The sequence below is a fragment of the Periplaneta americana genome, chromosome 15 (assembly GCF_040183065.1).
Source record: "Periplaneta americana isolate PAMFEO1 chromosome 15, P.americana_PAMFEO1_priV1, whole genome shotgun sequence".
NCBI lineage: Eukaryota > Metazoa > Arthropoda > Insecta > Blattodea > Blattidae > Periplaneta > Periplaneta americana.
Window position 1 is genome coordinate 154,329,717 of NC_091131.1, and position 20,326 is coordinate 154,350,042.

General features: G+C 37.3%; 1 protein-coding gene and 1 long non-coding RNA gene across 11 annotated transcripts in view; one reads left to right on the forward strand and one right to left on the reverse strand.

The window, feature by feature from the left end:
- Positions 1-1,381, forward strand: part of LOC138715465 (uncharacterized) — a 55,513-nt gene extending 54,132 nt beyond the window's left edge. Inside the window, exon 6 of the long non-coding RNA XR_011336359.1 lies at positions 574-1,381. This is a non-coding gene — a long non-coding RNA (uncharacterized lncRNA). The remainder of the gene's footprint in view (positions 1-573) is intronic.
- The window catches only part of LOC138715464 (pericentrin-like), a 191,964-nt gene that overhangs the window by 29,085 nt on the left and 142,553 nt on the right, over positions 1-20,326 (reverse strand). For 4 of the 10 annotated variants that reach the window (XM_069848397.1, XM_069848393.1, XM_069848389.1 and 1 more), the window contains 3 exons: positions 19,460-19,702; positions 12,949-13,088; positions 12,152-12,763 (listed from right to left, as the gene is read on the reverse strand). Coding sequence is in view for 6 of the 10 variants with exons in the window: in XM_069848393.1 (XP_069704494.1) it covers positions 12,152-12,160 (9 nt within the window). In the remaining 4 variants the exon portion in view is untranslated. Of the gene's footprint in view, positions 1-12,151; positions 12,764-12,948; positions 13,089-16,334; positions 16,431-19,459; positions 19,703-20,326 lie in introns of all 10 variants that reach the window. The other 6 variants (XM_069848398.1, XM_069848392.1, XM_069848391.1 and 3 more) reach the window with 5 other exon arrangements.

The window sequence follows — 20,326 nt, forward strand, 5'->3', positions numbered from 1 at the left end:
ATTTTGTTGGTTAATTTGAAAATAATTTTATAGTTAATTTAAAGACATATTGGTACATTCATGTAGAAATGCAATCATCTTGCAACTGCTGCTTCCAAATCTATCTAGATTGCCAAATGGCAAGAAAATATGTACTCATATTGCTCACATAATAGTTGTTTGTGCACCCAAATGTGGCACATGACATTAGCATTGTGTGATAATGTCACATTTGGTATGCATATCTATATAGCATATAACAGAAGTCTGTGGAACAAACACACGCTCTTGCACACTTTAAGTATGGCGGCTTCCAACCATACTTCCAATATGAAATTAGCGATCTCAGTATGTGTATCATATATAACAGAAATCTGTTAAGCAAACACAGGTTTTTGTCTGTTTAAAAGGTGGCTTCTGACTTCACTTCCTGAAGCGAAGTTAGCAATTTAGATGTCTGTTTCTTTGCTTCGCTTGTATGTATATTGCTAATACTGCCATCTAACAACCGATAGCTTCAGGTGCTTCATTAAAAAATGTAGGTCACTACTTCAGTTAGTAATTATTTACTTCACTCGACCTCGTATGTTCCAGAAACACTAAATGAACTTCGGGTACACTCACAGGAGGAATGGGACTCTATTTCATTAGAAGACATAGCCAGAATCATAAGCATGCCACATTGCCTGCAAGAGGTCATCAGAACCTGAGGTGGCAATACACACTATTGGACATGAATGCAGCTCAATAAAATGTAAGAAATTTCAAGAAATCTTTTAAAAGGAAAGTGTAGTCGAAATGCAGAGTGTGACAACAATGGGCATTTTCGTTGATAATTGTTGGTGTTATGAAGTCATGTACATGTTTTTTTTTTGTCTAATAAGATTATACTCTTATTAATCACCATTTACAACATATTGGTGACATATTAAATACATTTAAAAAGTAAAATTCAAGTGTAAAGATTTATGCCGTCTTCCTATTTTTGAAGAACAGGCAGTAGGCTTAGTGGCATAAAGTGATAGGGATAGTTTGTTTTATACTTTCAGGAAACTATACTTCACAACTGAACCAAACCTAGTTTTAAATAAAAATGTACGCTAGTTCCTAATCAACTGCAGGACTTCCGAAAATCAGATTTAAAGTACCGTAGTTAATTACATTTTTTAAAAGTATAATTTAAAAGTGGCAACACTGCAGTCCTGTAATCTATTTTTTTTTTCTATAAATAATCACACAGTTTATTTATTGCCTCTTTTTTCCCTCGCAGTAGTTCAAATAGTTCCATGCACGTTATAACAGATAAATCACATCAATATAATCTCGCCCGAAAGAAATTAATTTTCTGTAATATATGAATAATATGAATGCAGGTATAATTAAATAATGAGAACGAACTTAAAACGTCAATTGATCTATGGAATTTAGTATAATTATTATTGTAATAATATAATAATTTATGAGGAATTCTACTGTATATTGTGTGAGTTATTAAATCAAACCGGTTTTCCTTAATGAATATGTTTATTGACTGTACTGGCATTAAATTCTGGTTGTGTTATGAGGGTTTAGCAATATATTGCATGGGTAGTAAGAATTTATATAAATCCTCTTTCTTTTTTAACGAAAAGATCACTGATGACTACACTGACAAAAAATGCTTGGTTGTGTAATCAGTGATACAATATATTGTGTAGGGTATAAAAAAATTAAATAAAACCTGGTTCCTTTTTTTAATAACACTGTACAACAAATTTGAACTTTGTGGCTGCCCTTTAGATGAAAGTATGTGATTCTGTATAAACAAAAGGTGCTTGATTCATATCTGAAAACCAAAATGGTTCATCACGTACCGTTTTTTTAGGAGACCCGCTTTTCATATTTATACAAATTGGTCAGAGAGAAAATTAACAGCGACACTCATTACGGAAAACACATACACTAAAATGATTTTTTTGGCCGTTTCCACTTGTAGGCATCTGGTGGAGTGTCCCTGATAGTAGACCAACAATATTCAGCTAGCATACTTCCATTCCATCGTCCACTGAAGCGCTTTTCAAACATAGCAATGTCCTGGTGGAATCTTTCGCCATGCTCATCACTAACTGCACCCAGGTTTTGAGGGAAAAAATCTAGATGTGAGTCCAAAAAGTGTAGTTTTAAAGACATATTGCAGCCTATAACACGAAAGCATTTCACCATGTCACGAACAAGATCTTCATAGTTTTCAGCTTTCTCGTTTCCAAGGAAACTTGAACATACTGATTTAAATGCCTGCCAGGCTGCTTTTTCTCCTTCTGATAGTTTATTTTCAAAGTCTTCGTCGTGCATGACTGATTTAATTTGTGGGCCAATAAAAACCCCTTCATTTACCTTTACCACACTTAAACTTTTGAATTTGTTTCTGAGATACAAGAAGGCTAACCCTTCTCTGTCCAGCGCTTTTACAAAAATTTTCATTAAACCAAGTTTAATGTGCAATGGTAGAAGAAAGACATATTGCGGATTCACAAGTGGTTCATGAGATATGTTTTTGGTGCCAGGAATGCAGTTTTGTCGTGGAGGCCATTGTTTACAGATGTAGTGACTTTTTCTGTCACGACTATCCCATTCACACAGGAAGCAGCAGAATTTAGTGTATCCTTGTTGCATGCCTGTTAATATCCCAATAACTTTTAAGTCTCCGCAAATGTGCCATTTGAATGTAGAGTAGTCAATTAATTTCAATATAGCACTCATTAACTCATATGTTTCCTTGGTATTTACAGCATTATATGCTATAGGAACAGAGGGAAAAACATTGCCTATATGGAGGAGTACTGCCTTTTAGACTACGTTTGGAAGAGTCAATAAACAGGCGCCAGTCTCCTACATTGTTTTCATGTTCCAATGCCTGAAATAACCCATTCACATCACAGCAATAAATAATGCCTTCTTTCTCCACAAAATAGTGCCCAAAATTGCTTTGTCGTCTTCTAAATGAATGCTAGAATTATGGTATGATCAACCTGGCAGTGAATGATTGATGTAGATATATATTTCTAAATGTGTCTAAATCTATCCCTGCACTGAAAATGTTTGATAGAAGAAGCAGGATATTCGAAAAATAATTTACATTAAGGAAACATAGCAATATCATCGAGGAAATACATAAAATACTAAATTGTGGATTTTTTGGAAAATGGTTCGTCTTAGGCAATAACCGAGTACAGATTCGTTATTTCCAACCATAAATATACAAGAAACACATGTTTTCATGTAAAGGGCATTTTTCATGTTGTACAGTGTAATTAAAGACGATGATCAATGACTGCACTGACATAAAATTCTTGATTGTTAGGAAGTAATCCAATATATTGTGTATGTCATAAAAATAATAAAACCTGTCTTTCCCAATGCTATTATTATCTTGAACCTATCAACTAGCATTATTTCAACTTATTTATTCATTCATCACTAGATAAATGAAACGAAAAAATGTTTTTCATGTAGTTTCCACTTTTTGGTTTAGTAAGGCCGCTCCCTGACAGGTCAGTAGAGCATTGGTACGACATCAACTCAATAAGTGCTCTGCATGCCGAGTCAATGTCGCAGCCATATATTTGAATTTGCAGTCTCACACGGGTCGGCATGATGCAGTATTGATACAACATGTTTTCAGCATAAGCCTTGTTGCACAGCATTTACCAAGTGAAGTTGTGAATATTTCTAATGTAATATTTGTAATGAACATTTTACCATTACGTCAGTGGAAATACAGTTCTTGGGGTAGAGAAATATCAATGCGGAATATTCACGAAAAGACAAGGCGTGGGGAGTTGCTAAAAAAACAGGAATCTCAGTTAACATTTTTTACTAATAAAATAAAATATTAATGAATCAATCATCTAGTGTCAATTCTCGTGCTGCTACTGTACAGTGGATATTCCTTACAATGTACGGATGTACCCAGTATCTTTTCTTTTTCCTTCGTAACCTTAAATACACATAGAATGCAATATCTTCTTCGTCACTAGACGACATGGCCTTTACAAGGTTCAATAACTACTGAGAATTTACAAAATGTGCGATGGAGTGATGCAGAGAAAAACACATGTATGCTGCAGACATGCTGTACCGTGCAGCACAACATCGTTCAAACAAATGTTGCACTGCTGCTGTACTGACCCATCAGGGAGGGCCTAAATTCAGTAATTTAAATAAAGAATGAAGTAACTACCTTTTTTTTTTTTTAAATTAAGAAGCGATATATGATACTTCTGACCCAAAAATCAAACAGAGCATATTAAAATACATTTACGACATACAAATTCAATATGTCGCCAGAAACAATGGCAGCATCCAATTAGACATAAAAATGTAGTTATCTGAGAACTAACTAGATTGCAATAACCGCCTCTGTGCATGGCAGGGCAACATGAGCTGCTTCCAGAAAGTCAAAAGGATAGCGATGGCAAAGGAAGCTTTACAGCTCTCTGAAATAGATCTAATGCTTTGTGGTAGTGTATGGGGCAGAAATATGGGCATTACGACCAAGTAAAGAGAATACTAAAAACATTTGAAATGTGGATATGGAGAAGAATGGAGTGTGTGATATGGATAGACAGAATAGGTAATGAAGCTGTGTTAGGAAGAGTGGGTGAAGAAAGAATAATACTGATAAGGAAGACAAAAAGAAATTGGCTGGATCATTGGTTAAGAAGAAACTGTCTACTAAAGGATGCCCTGGAAGGAATGGTGAACAGAAGAAAAGTTCGGAGCGAAAGAAGATCAGATTTTAGATGGCATTAAGATATGTGGATTGTATGTGGAGACTAAGAGAAAGGCAGTAAATAGGGAAGAGTGGAGAATGCAGGGTTTGCAGTGAAAGACCTGCTCTTGAGCAGTAAGCTATGAATGAATGAATCCCAACTCTTCGCATCCCATAATAATTGATTACTCTCATAAAGCTTAATTACATGATATATATAACTTCGTTGTTGCCCATGAGGCAACAACACAACCATCCACATAAAATGTTCAGCATAAGAAGTTTACTGACAAGCACATGGCTTGTGGTACCGAACTTATACTGAGGATCACGTGAGAGTGATTCCTAAAAGACTAATTTGGCCGTCTCTTTAGTGTTGCCAACTAATACTAGATATCACCTAAAGAACAATGTCATGTACTATAATACTTACTTACTTACTGGCTTTTAAGGAACCCGGAGGTTCATTGCCGCCCTCACATAAGCCCGCCATTGGTCCCTATCCTGAGCAAGATCAATCCAGTCTCTACCATCATATCCCACCTCCCTTAAATCCATTTTAATATTATCTTCCCATCTACGTCTCGGCCTCCCTAAAGGTCTTTTTCCCTCCGGCCTCCCAGCTAACACTCTATACACATTTCTGGATTCGCCCATACGTGCTACATGCCCTGCCCATCTCAAACGTCTGGATTTAATGTTCCTAATTATGTCAGGTGAAGAATACAATGCATGCAGTTCTGTGTTGTGTAACTTTCTCCATTCTCCTGTAACTTCATCCATCTTAGCCCCAAATATTTTCCTAAGCACCTTATTCTCAAACACCCTTAACCTATGTTCTTCTCTCAAAGTGAGAGTCCAAGTTTCACAACCATACAGAACAACAGGTTTATAAATTCTAACTTTCAGATTTTTCAACAGCAGACTGGATGATAAAAGTTTCTCACCCAAATAATAACAGGCATTTCTCATATTTATTCTGTGTTTAATTTCCTCCCGAGTATCATTTATATTTGTTACTGTTGCTCCCAGATATTTGAACTTCTCCATCTCTTCAAAAGATAAATTTCCAATTTGTATATTTCCATTTCGTACAATATTCTCGTCACGAGACATAATCATATACTTTGTCTTTTGGGGATTTACTTCCAAACCTATCTCTTTACTTGCTTCCAGTAAAATTCTATATTATTATTAATAATAATAATAATAATAATAATAATAATAATAATAATAATAATAATAATAATAACAATAATAACAACAAATAACAACAATAACAACAATAACAATAATAATAACAACAACAATAATAATAATAATAATAACAATAATAATAATAATAATAATAATAATAATAATAATAATAATAATAATAATAATAATAATCCAGAAGTTTGAGATGGGCAGGGCATGTAACATGTATGGGCGAATCCAGAAATGCATATAGAGTGTTGGTTGGGAGGCCGGAGGGAAAAAGCCTTTGGGGAGGCCAAGACATAGATGGAAAGATAATATTAAAATGGATTTGAGGGAGGTGGGATATGATGGTAGAGACTGGATTAATCTTGCTCAGGACAGGGACCAATGGTGGGCTTATGTGAGGGCCAGTAAGTAAGTAATAATAATAATATTAACAATAACGATGTCTTGCTTATTTACCACATCTCATCTTTATGTTGGGGAGATGTTTTCTAAAAGGTTCAATAATTTGTGAAAGAGTATATTTTTCTTCTGGACCACTTGCACATTATGTTAGTAGTTAGTAGATTAGTGTATGATCTAATACCGTATTAAAATGTATTTTGTCTGACAACATGAAATTCATTGCTTTGATTAAACAGTTTACGAATCACGAGACCTAACCTAAAAATGTATTTTGTTTGATCACGTGATATGATTAGTATGAATTCCGAAAAAGAATGCCACTTTGAAATGTATGCTTTAGAATATTTACTCCATTATTGTAATAAAGTCTAAACACGAAAGAAATTAATTAAAATGTGAAATGGTATTTCTATTGATTACTCAAGGCATGTATCACACGAAATATGTTACATTTATTTACACTTAGCCTACCTGACTCTAATCTTGAAATTGTAACCACAACACAAAGCAACACATACAATAACTATTATGTATTAATATTAATACTGATATTAATTAATTATTAGTATGTTCAAATTTCACTAGCTTCCAGTAATGGGCTCAGAAATCTAGAACAATTTGAATTTTCAGAATTTAAACTACTGACAACTTGTGTCACTGCTACTAACATAACAGTTATAAAATCACTACCAGTTGTAATATTTCTTAGTACCGGCAGAGAGTTTAGAATAGAAAGTGTGGTAACTCGGCAAGGGTCTAATGGGACTTTTAAACCCCCTACTGTCGCTACGGCAGCTGAGCGAAACATCTGCGTGGTGATTGTTCTAAGATTCCAGTTTTCCTCTTAATACTGTGGACAGAGCAGGTAGAACTCGTTCTGCTATGGAATTAAGAAGATATTTCTCGTGGTGTTCGGGTGATTTTTATTGTACCGTTTATGTGAGCCAGTAGTAATAAGCCTAATTGTTTTGTTCTTGATGTAAATCAAATTATAATGTATAATCTGTAAGGAAGAGACGTTTCTTTTATGCATCCATAGACTAGACTATTTTTCAGAAGTGGTGTAGAGCAATTCCACGATGCTCGTTCTTATATCTGTGATATCCATTTTTCTGCGGTTTTAATTGTGATTTTTTAAAATTATGATTTATTTAACGATGCTCGCAACTGCAGAGGTTATATCAGCTTAGCAGATGTGTCGGAATTTTGTCCCACAGGAGTCTTTTTACATGCCAGTAAATCTACTGACATGAGCCTGTCGCATTTAAACACACTTAAATGCCATCGATCTTGGCTGGGATCGAACCCGCAACCTCGAACATAGAAAGCCAGTGCTATACCAACTGCGCTACCGAAGGCGACTTTTGATTGTAACAGCCAATAAATTTATTATTGTCAGTAAAGAGGTAGGACTTCCACGCAAGAACTGGCGACCAAACCCGTATGCCATAACACATATTTTCTCAAACTTGCCTCGATATCTTAAAAAAAGAAAAGAAGAGAAAATATCCAACGAAGAGGACATCAATCCTTTCTCATAACAATGTACCCTTACCAAATATCATCTGGCTATGACCAATTCCATTGACCCTACATAACTCAGCAGAGCATCATTAAATATCCGAGTAAAAAATAATTGCATATGACACCCGAAAATCAGAAGAACACCTTAACTAATCATGCGCTTGTATGCATTTATGTGCCATTACTCCACACCTGAATGCCCAAAATTATGTCTAGTTACATTGATCGTAATTCCTTCCAGTGAATGAACTTCAGACCAGCATTTCAGCTGTTTAGTGTGACTTTTTCAAAATCAATACATTTTTTACAGTCATAAACTATGATAGGTTTGAGGAAAGTGAAAATACAAAAGAATTCAAAGGTTAATGAACGACCTTGCAGATACGCTGAACTCAAAGACTCCCTCGTCTGCCCTGTACAAAGGATTCTAGCATTACACGATTTTAGAAAATATATGACACGTAATTGACAATACAAAGAACACGTTTGCCTAAAAAAGAACCCTTGAATTATTTACAGTGACAACTCAGAGCACTAGCGAAATATATTAATTCTTGTGGGATAGCAGATTTAAATATATTCTGACAGAAAAAAATTAACTAGGATCCTCTAGAGCGACATTTCGGAATTAGAAAATGATTATGTAGAAATGATTTCTACATGTGAAGATTTTTCAATCTATGTGCCGGTTAAAAAATGTGCTGTATTAAAGTGCTAATTGTGAACTCCTAATTGAATCCAAGCACCTAGCTTCTACTTCATTAAATATGCATGTTTAATTATTAATTATTTTATTTTTAATAATAGCACTTTAGTCGTAATTAACGTAAAAGTTATTTCGGTAACAAAAGTACAGTATAATTCTACTTTGCATCTAGGCTAGAACTTAATCTGGTTTACAATTTTATTACGTTTATTTATTATGTTTCCACATCATAAGAGATTTCTAATCGAGCATAAGAGAAAGTAATAGATCTCATGGAAAAGTCGTTAATTTAATATTCTCCAATAAGTAGCATACAACTACTAAATACAGTGCTACCAAATTGTTTTAATTTTACAAAACACAAAATAACCTAGATATTTCAAAAGATCAAACTTACATTAGCATAGATATAATATCGAAGCTTATTTTATGAGTCTAACATTTTAGCAAAAAAAGGTATCAAAATTGCAGCAATTAGTGAAACAAAAAGAAAACAAAACGGATCGAAAGAAACAAATAACTATATTCAATTATACAGTGGTGTTAATAGACAAGAAAGAGCAAGAGCTGGGGTTATCTTATGATTCATAAATCACTACGCTCCTCTATTGATCATTATAAATTTTGGAATGAAAGATTAATAGAAGTTCGAATTAAATTGAGAAGAGGTTTTATGACAGTAATAGGCACCTATCCACCTGTGGAAGGAGATGAAGATAATAGTGAGTTGTTTTACAATAAATTACAAATCATCATCAATAAAATTAATAAATCAGACATGTTACTTTTATTAGGGGATTTCAATGCAAGAATTGGTAATAATGAAGTTCGAGGGCACATTGGAAAACACGGCGAAACACCTTGTAATAATAATGGACAAAGACTACGAGATTTTGTGATTTACCATGATCTAAAAGTACTGAATTCTTTCTTTAAACACAAAAATATACACACATATACATGGCAAGCAAGAGGATCACAATCTATTATTGACTATGTCATTTGTAATCAAAAATTGTTTAACTTCGTTTTAGATGTCAAAGCTTGTAGAGGTCCTGAATTAGAGACAGATCATTATTTAATTGTATCCCCTATTAGAATACCAGCACCATGGCATAAAAGAAATATTAAAAATTCCAAGCAAGAAAGTAATAGGCTTATTTTTAAAGTGGACTTATTGAGAGATGATAGTATTAAATGGCTTTATGAATGTCGCATAAAGGAATATCTTCAAAAAATCAAAATCTCGGATAATATAGAGGAAGAATGGAACAACTTAACAGATATTTTAAAAAAGGCTGCATTTGAAAGTATTGGCGTAAAAAATATTAAGCAGAAGAGAAAAAGAGGCATACTGAAATGGGATGAGGATATCAAGAAGGTGATAAATGATAAGCAAGAAGCATATCTCCGATTTTTACAAACAAAAAAACTTGAAGATGAAATTGATTATAAAAGAAAGAGAGCAATTGCAAAACGGGAAACAAGAAAGCGACACAGAGAGAAATGGAATGATTTCGTCTCAAGAATAGAAAGAGATTTAACATTACCAAGACCCAAAACTTTAAAAATTTTAAAGAAAATAAATTCGGAGATAAAAGAAAATGTTGTTATAAACCCTATTCCTAACGAATCTCTACTTGATTACTTTGAAAATATATGATTCCACAAAAACATCTCTCTTACATTAAAGACTTCCAACAACAACACAACAGATATTATTACTTATGATGAACTCATTGAAGTATATAAACATTTAAAAAACGGGAAAGCCCCAGGCGAAGATAATTTAAATTTCGAGCTTTTTAAATACGCTGGAGAAGAATTTACCTATCGATTTTTATATTTCTTAAACAATATAAGGGCAGGATCAAAACCCCCAGAAAGTTGGCAAAAAGCCATTGTAGTACCCATTTATAAGAAAGGAAACAAAAAATTATGTGAAAATTACAGGGGTATAAGTCTCCTCAATTCTGGATATAAGATCTATACAGCCATAATCAAAAATAAACTATCACATCTTTACGAAGACAAAATCACTGAAGAACAGAATGGATTCCGAAAAGGAAGATCATGTTGTGACAGCTATTTCACCATGAAGATTTTAATTGAAAAGCACAGAGAATTTAATATTCAAACCCACTTAGCTTCTATTGATTTCATAAAAGCTTTTGATAGAGTTGATAGAAATAAACTTTTAGAGATTTTACGCTATGATCATGTGCCAAACCAAATCATTCTCTCCATTTATAATTTATATCAACAAAATGAAATTGCCATAAGAACTGAACGCGGAACTACTAGCTGGACTTCCATCAACCAAGGTGTTAGACAAGGGTGCAGTCTTTCCCCTCTGTTGTTTATTATATATATGAACCATATTTTATACATTTGGCGACAAAGTCATCATGCTGGAATTCAAATTAATCGAAACACAGTTTTCGATACACAAATGTTTGCCGACGATCAGGTTATTATCGCTCAAACAGAGGAAGCTTTATAAAGAGCCATTTATAATTTGCAAATAATCGCCTCAGATTTCAATATGGAAATCTCAAAAGAGAAAACGAAAGTCATGGCATTTTCGGGAGAGAACCCAATTCCAAGTAAGATCATGATAAATAATACTTTAATTGAACGTGTTAATTCATTTAACTATTTAGGTTATAACCTCTCTTACATCACTGATGAAGATATGTCAAACAAAATATCTAAATTTCTAAAAATCACTGGCGTCATTAACGCCGTCTTCAAATCATCCCATGTTCAGAAACATACAACACTAGCTCGACCGGTCCTCACTCACGGTAGCGAGGCATGGACAATCAGAAAAGCTGATGAGCAAAGGCTGACGACAGCTGAAATGAGGTTCATGAGACGAACAGCGGGATGCTCTTTGCTGGAACACCGTAAAAATGTGGACATATTGCAGGAACTAAAAATGGATCCTATAGTTAATTTTATTCAACAATATCGACTTCAGTGGAAAAAACATGTCGAAAGGATGGATCGCACTAGATCGCACTAGATCCTTATGTACCAAGAGGAAAGAGGAAATTGGGAAGACCACGCAAGCGCTGGCATGAGACCATAACAGATCCTGTAGGGTCTAATACGTGAAGGATATGATGATGATGATGATGATGATGATGATGATGATGATGATGATGATGATTTTATGAGTCAGTTGCACGTAATATTTTTTGTTCCCCTGAATTACGTATAAACCAGATACAACTGCAACTAATGACTAAATAGTAGATAAAAACTATTGGTGAACATAAAGTGTCACCTTTATTATATTACATTCTTTCTTGTGTATAACAACTATAATTTCATGTCAATGCGTACTTTATAATGCCATAAAAATGTTAAGTTTTGCGAAGATGTACTTTTTCTTGCGTATTTCTGGCTGAAGCCGGCACAATGTTCCATTTTTCGGTTAATTATTATATCTACTATTCAGGGTTGTGTTATATAACTCACAATTTGTTAATGTAGTAATATTACATTTTTAAAGAAGTAAAATATTGTAACTAAGTACTCTACAATACATTCTTATCTAACGGGTTATTTTTAAAAACCTTTTGCATTCACTTGAATGGTGATCCTGAAACTTGGCACGGAAAACAGGGCTAGTGCCACTCAGCGATGAACCACTGAACTAGAGGAAGTAACGTCACTTTCTTTTCTACCCGCTCTGGTACCGGTACTGATATTCGAAACGAAGTTGGCAAGAAAAAATTCAACCTGCAAACTAGAAAATCACCATAATCCACTAGCTTATGTAGTAATGGGGGAAAAATGGTTAGGTTTCACCCTTAGGGTATTAAGTAAGCTGACACGGACTATACCTTAGGGCAAGCAGGTACAGACAGAGCAAGATGTACATTGCATGTGAAGCACGCCACCTCACACTGTCTGTTTGTGGCATATAATCAACCTTTATCTCATGAGAATGCCATAAAAACGAAGTTTATCTCGTATTCATTTATATTAACACTAAATAATTTTCTTATTGCAAAGCCTTCTTGTCTGTTATCAGAAAATATAAAAGCAATCCATCTTATCATCCACATCACCGGGATCGCCTATTCTGTGACAGTGAATTACATCAGCCTCAGCTAGTTTCAGTGCAGCTTTCTCTTGTGCCCATATGGCTTGCTCAGCTGTGCAGAATCTGTTTCATCTATTGTCTGAAAACAGTCAAAATAATAGTGTAATAAGTAAATTTTAAAGACAATTACATTCTTAATTAGTACAAATAGCATGACTGATCACTGATTTACGTGTAACACAAGATATAAAAATATAAAATGAGAAAGTTATTTGAGTTATTTCTTCTGTACTACAGAAGGTAATTTCTAAATATTAAAGTTACCTGTTGCTTGGATAGAGACTGCATTTGTTCTAGTTCACGTATTCGAGCCTGTAGATGTTGACGCTCCTCTGTTAGTCGAGAGAGGGTAAGAGCCACTTCTGCATTTTCAGTCATGTGCTGCTCCACATTACATTTACATTCTGAAGCAAGACATCACAATGTTTTCCTAAATTGCTTCTGAATAGCATTTAATAAATTATACTACTAGATCATGTTAAAACATGCTTTAATTGATATATTATATTTTTCATGCCTATTTTTGTCTATCGAGCCTATATGAGTGCTTAATTTAGTGCCCTTTTCCATCTCGCTATTGTAAAATTTTTAGTGTCTACTGTGCCGAGCTCTACTTGATCTATGAGAAGATGGACATAGTAGCTAAGTTATTGAAGACTCTATGTTATACTTTAAGACTTTATAGTAAATATGTATAATAAACATAAATGCTTAGTGATGAACAGTCAAGTACCTGCCATTAGTTAAAAAAAAGGACATAATGTTTAATATAACTAAAGGCAGTACTTAATATTGTACCAGGTTATTCACATGTCCATGCAACATTTTTAAAATTTAAACTAACACAAATAAATTAAATGATCAATACCAAATTTTATTATACTGAAATAGAAGTAAGCTCTCCAAGTTTATTTACATATTTCACAGATGCTCAATATGTCCACCTCTACTGATAATGGCAAACATAATCCATTTTGTCCCACATCTGTGTTAGCATATCAGAGCCACAGCAGCAGTGATAGGCCTATGGTTGCAAAGGTCCTGGAGATTAGTAGGAAGTGGAGGCACAAAGCCAGTATCTTTCATAAAACCTGACAAGAAAAGTCACACGGCATTAAATCCGGGCACCAGGGTGGCCATCACATTAACATATCATCTTCTTGTCCTGGGTGTCTAATTCACCTTTGTGGCAAATTTTGATTGAGATATCCTGGTATGTATTTGTGGTAGTGAGTCGGAAGTAGTCTTATTGAAAGATGTAATCATGACTCCTGTCTTCATTCAGCTGTGACTTCAGCCAGTTTTCAAACATAAACAAGTAAATCCAAAATTCCTTATATAATTTATTGACGTCGCATAATCCACGGTGGAGTGGTGGTATACTCCAGTGTGCGAACTGATGGTAGATGTATATCAAGCTCAGAGAACAGTTCACGAAACCGCACACCTGCTGGACGAAGTCTCCGTGAATTTTCACTGTATCGACCGTACAGAGACAAATGATGGAAAGAGTCGTAAGAATTGTGCTCAGGCTGCGAGCGGAACTTAACAGCATATGAGCACAACAAGACATTACATCGCCGATACAGTGATGGTTCTCCTGCTTCACAATAAAGACTCGCTATCCGACTGGTTCAGAAGGCCCCTGTAGAAAGTTGTATCCCATGGTGATGTATAGTATCTAAAAGACGTAATTTCGATTTATTTGCTGAGCCATAAATAAAACAGCCATAATCCAGCTTTGATCGTATAAGAGCTCAGTAAAGGCGTAAAAGCACTGTACGGTCTGCACCCCAGCGAACTCCTGACAAAAGGCGTAAAATGTTTAAGGATTTCTCGCAAAACCTTCTCAAATCACGTATATGCGCCTCCCACGTTAATTCATAATCAAAGATAAGGCCCAAAAACCTCGCAGTGTCTGTATATTACAACTCCACTCCATTAAGACGCAGTTCAGGATGAGGATGTAGTCCACGATGGTTATAGAAATGGACACACTGCGTCTTCTGACTGGAGAATTTAAAGCCATTGCGAACAGCCCATTCTGATAGTACGTTTATGAGCAGCTGCAAGTGTCGACTGATGGATGGAAGATATCGGGAACTGTAATATAAACTGAAGTCATCAACGTACAACAGAGAAGATACTCGATCACCCACACAGTGGGCAATTCCATTGATCGCAATGCAGAAAAGAAGAACGCTTAATACAGATCCCTGAGGAATGCTGTTTTCTTGGAGATGTTCGTTAGAAAGTGTGGTGCCTATCCGAACTCGGAAATACTGCTCTGCCATGAACTTCGCAATAAACGTTGGTAGATTACCACGAAGTCCCCAATCATGCAGAGTTTGCAGAATGCCATACCGCCATGTGGTATCGTAAGCCTTTTCTAGATCAAAGAAGACCACCACAAGATGTTCCTTCTTGAGGAAAGCATCTCTAATGGCGGTCTCTAGCCGAACAAGATGGTCTGCGGCGGATCTGTGCTTACGAAAACCACATTGGATGTTAGATAATCGGTTTTCTGATTCGAGTACCCACATTAGGCGTTTGCTTATCATTCTTTCCATAACCTTGCATATGCAGCTGGTGAGAGAAATTGGTCTGTAGCTTCCAGACAAAGAAGGATCCTTTCCCGGTTTCTGGACAGGGATTACAATGGTGGAACGCCAAGCAGATGGAAAGACCCCCTCAGTCCAGATTGTTATACATTGCCAGAAGAAAGGATTTTCCAGCTGGTGGAAGATGGCGAAGCATGGATGTTATCAGGACCAGGGGAGGTGTCAATGGATGTGTCTAGTGCTGCCTCCAGCTCCTCGGATGTGAACGGTGTAGTGTAATACTCTGTGTTATCTGATATAAAATTGAGGTTTCATTTTTCCGCAGCATCTCTGATTTTTAGAAATTCTGGGTCATAATTATTTGAGCTGCTAATCTGTGCGAACGAGGTAGCGAATATTTCTGCAATTTCTATTATTGGACTGGTGGTCGTTACTCCATAGTTTATTATTCCCGGAATTACAGAACTACGTTTCCCCATTATTCGACGGACTTTGTCCCATACGATGTTAGATGTGACATCCCTTTTCATTGAATTGACGTAGTTTGTCCAGGACGTCTTCTTAGCATCGCATACAGTGCGACGAGCTTTTGCTCGAAGACGTTTAAACTGGACAAAATTTTCTTGGGTCGGATGGCGCTCAAATTGGCGTAAGGCACGTCTGCGGTCTCGGATTACATCTCTGCAGGCATCCGACCACCAGGGGACAGAGAAGCATTTTGGCCTGCAGGACGACCGGGGGATAGATAATTCCGCTGACTTGATAACCATATTTGAGAAATGGTCTACTACGGAGTCCACACTTTCATGTCGGTTATCATCGAAGGATATGGACTCCGAAAATCCGACCCAGTCCGCCTTTTTAATAACCCAGTTTGGAGATCGAGATTCCACAGGATGTAAAGCAGACACGTATTCGGATGGGGTAGTGGTCACTACCATGTAGGTCGTGAATCACAGACCATTCGAAATGCGTGGACAAAACTGGGCTACAAATGGAGATATCTATCATTGAGTATGTACCATAGGCCAAGGAGAGGTGTGTTGCTTCTCCTGAATTCAGGGTAACAAGATTTAGACGGGTACATACCTCTGCTATTTTATTTCCTCTGTCGTCATCGGAATTTGAGTCCCAAGAGTGGTGGGATGCATTGAAATCCCCCACTAAGAGATATGGTGCAGGTACCTGTGAAAGAATATGTTGAATTTCAAGCACTGTAAAGGGTGTATCTGGGGGCATATAAACGGAGACTATTGAAAACTGTATGGTAGGTAAGGTTACTCTGGCAGCTATGCATTGATGAGGACTGTTAATGTTGAAAACAGAGGAAAAGATACTTTGGCAGAGGAGGGCACAACCTCCGTTAGCACGAATACCGGCAAGATGGTCATACCGGTAAACATTGTATCCCGAGATTTTCAGGGAATGCTCAGGTCGGAGGTGTGTCTCCTGTAGACATAAAATAGCAGGGTTCTCACGATAGATCAATTGCTGTAGTTCTGTATATCTGCTGCATACACCATTCACATTCCACTGTACGATATCAGTCATTATGTGGATTTAAATTATCATGGTGGCTTTACGGGTGATTTTCTCTTCTTATCTTTTCTAAGATTTCGTGCCGTTGACTGAGACTGCTTAACCTTCGACCATGGGGATTCACTCGCAGATCGCCGCACGCCCGATCGTGATCTTGATCGAGACTGTGATCTCGACCCATCACCCAAACAGGGAGCGCGACGTCGCGGCGATCTACCAGGGCTTGAGTCTTCCTCTGTCGCCACGGTAGTAATCTTTTTTAGAATGTAAGGCCTTATATCAAGGCCACACGAGTCGTCTGACTCAGCAGTCTGAGTGGCAACATCTACATACATCTGGGTGGCGCTTTCAATACGCTTCCCAGATATACTAGCAAGAGGTGGTGTTTGCGTAGATACATCTATTGCTTGTGTTGCCTTTTGCAATACTGCTGCATAGGACTTTTCCGTCGCCTTTTTCTGTTGATCTAAAATACGCTTACGCACCTCGAAAAACGTAATATTGTCTCGGACTCTCAGTTCTTGGATATCCTTCTCTACCATATACTTCGGGCAATTTTTAGAATTGGAGGCGTGGTCCCCAGAACAATTCACACAGTGCTCGGCGCTTGAACACGGGGATTCACCATGGTCAGCGCCGCCGCACTTTGCACATACGATGTTGTTTGTGCAACGTTTTTGCGTATGTCCGAACCGTTGGCACCTAAAGCACTGCATTGGGTTCGGCACATACGCACGAACTGGGACACGCTCGTACCCGACAAGGATGTATTCTGGTAGGACAGGCTTTTCGAAGGTCAAAAAGACAGTGCTCAGGGGAACAGTCTGTCCGTTCCGCTTACATAATAAACGGTAAGCCTTGGACACAGACTGCTCCGCCAGTTCTAGTTGGATCTCTTCATCAGACATACTGTCCAGAGAATCCGTATGCACTACTCCCCGCGTGGTGTTCAGCGAGGAGTGCCATTCGACTTTAATAGGGTAAGACCCCTAGCAACTTCGCTTTCAACAGCGTCTCACTCTATTTAGGAGATACTATCTCGACGAGGAGACTACCGTTGCGTAGGTGAGTTGAATTTTTGACCTTCCCAACGAGTCCGCCGAGTGCGCATCTCACGTAAAATGGACTAATGTGCTTCATTGTCTTTTCTGTGCCGTCCAAGGTGATATTGATAAACTTCGGAGGCGGCACTCTGACAGTTACTTTCTCAGGGTCCAAGTCCATAGCAGTTTTCGTCATAATATGACCACCAGTCGCATCTATTCCTGTCTTCTGTTTTTTATTATTTTTTTCTGTGGGAGGAGAAGAGGAGCGCGAGGACATTTTGAACTGGCCCCCCCCCCTACGGAACCGTCGGCGTCAGCCTGCCACTGGGGGGGGGGGCGGAAGAAAAAGACACCTAAAATTCTTCTCGGTCTGTGCCGGCTGTGGGGACCCCCCCACAGCCCGATCCCAAGCAACCCACTTCACGCAAGTTACCCTTCAAACTGGTCATTACACACCTAATGGCAAGTCTTACACCAGAGGCGTGTCGCAGTTTTATGCCCCTACCATGGGAATAACTGCCCGTGGCTTCCCATTCTACATTACACAACCGCCAGACTACACGGCTAGCTCCGACCCACCCACCAAAGCTGGAGCAATCCGAGACAGCACGCAGCTTCAGGGGACTTGTGGTTGATTACACTGCGACACCCATACGTCAGCGGTAACACGTCGGAGCGATATATTCACCCCGGCAAGCAGAGTGTACTTGACCTCTGATCCGGGCTCGGCACCTAAACTTGCATATAGGGCAGTATGAAGGGTCCACCATTGCTTCGTTGCTGGGAGCCCTGTCGGACCGCACAAGTTGGAAGTCGCGCTCGAAACCATGGGACAGGACCACGGAGACAGGAAAGATCCCCGCTGGTGAGACGGGAGTTATAAACCTAAGAGCCTTAACCTAAGAATGAAAATAATGAAATAGAAGAGGAAGAATAATATAGCCGTACCAGTCATTAACAAATTCCGTGATGTAGGCGGACGTGGCAAGAACAAAACAACGGGGATGGAGAGGTGAAAATGGCTGTGATGATGTGGTGGGCGTTCTGCATGCAATGGTGGTCGGCAAGGAGACATACAGCGTGAAAAAGATGAGAGAATGAAAAGAGCTGGGTGGTGTTAAGGCGATTAATGTCGGAAAAGAAAAGCACGAGAGCCACCATTGCATCCCCCGGTCACCAACTTGGCGGAACCCACCTCGACCGGAAATGAAAGTAAATACATACCGTATTACTCAAATATCTTTTCAACATGTTTAATTACCATACTCTATCCAAAGTGTTATGTAATTTGAAAAGCACAAAAACCACTAAATTAACAGAAATATTTGTTTATCTATGTAGAAATTAATTTTTGGTCCTACAGAATTATCTGATGGTTACCATTTATTAATAATGGAGAAAAATTCGCTCCGGCACCAAGGATCGAACGCGGGTCTCCCAGTTCTACACACTGGGCACTCTAACCTTTGAGCTATGCCGAAGTTCAACCCACCACATTGGATCAAATCCTTCTCCTTTGGTTCTTTTGTTATAATAATTCATTACTTGGCAATTAAAAATGTTACCTATAAACATTCATAAAACATATTGTTCATTACGTATTTTTTAACTTGTAAGGCATTTCCTTACCTTTAGTTTTTCCAACACTGGGGACGATTCTTTAGATGAGGAAGCCAACAATTGTTCTCTCATTCTGCTATCTTCTAAGTTCTGTTTCAATTCCTCCACTTCCTGTTTGAGTTCAGCTGTATTATGGCTCAATCCTGCAGTAATTATCATATTCTCACCTTCATTTTCTCTGTATTCCTGCAGCTGTTGGTTCAGGTTAGTTATTTCTTGTTCCAGAGCCACAATTTTCTGCTCCAAGTCAAACTGAAATTTTGTTCATAGAAAATCTACTAATATTTTCACGTATAAACATAGTTTAATTATAAAATAATTTCCAGGCCAAGCTACCCATCTACAGTAATATTCACCTATTCCATGCAGTCAGCATACTTTTTCCTTAAAATAATGGTGCACAAGAAGAGAAAATATACGGAAATAAAATTAATTTCTGTAAACTTAATTTCCTAATTAACAAGTTCAATAAACCAACTAACGTAACGTATCACTGGCTGGTGTACTGTGAAAATGAGTTTCAAATGAAACAGTTAAAGCATTATATTAAAAACACTCATACACATACACATATCTGCACAGATACATAAGGAATATCTGAAAAGTCACTGTGCACTCCACTGTGAACTTACTATTGATGTCGAAAGTTTTGTCCAAGAGCATCAATATGTGCCTGGACCCATTTTATTTTATTTTCAAACTATCACCAGTACTATTGTGAAATAGTCTCTATATGTTCGGTTATTTGAAATTGGCAGTTCATCAAGTGTGCATAGGCAAACTCGACACACTGTACATTTTGTTGCTCCATGCGATGAAAATTAAGTCAAGTTCTGGGGAGCATGGAGGCTATAGAATTTTAGAAATAGTGTTCTC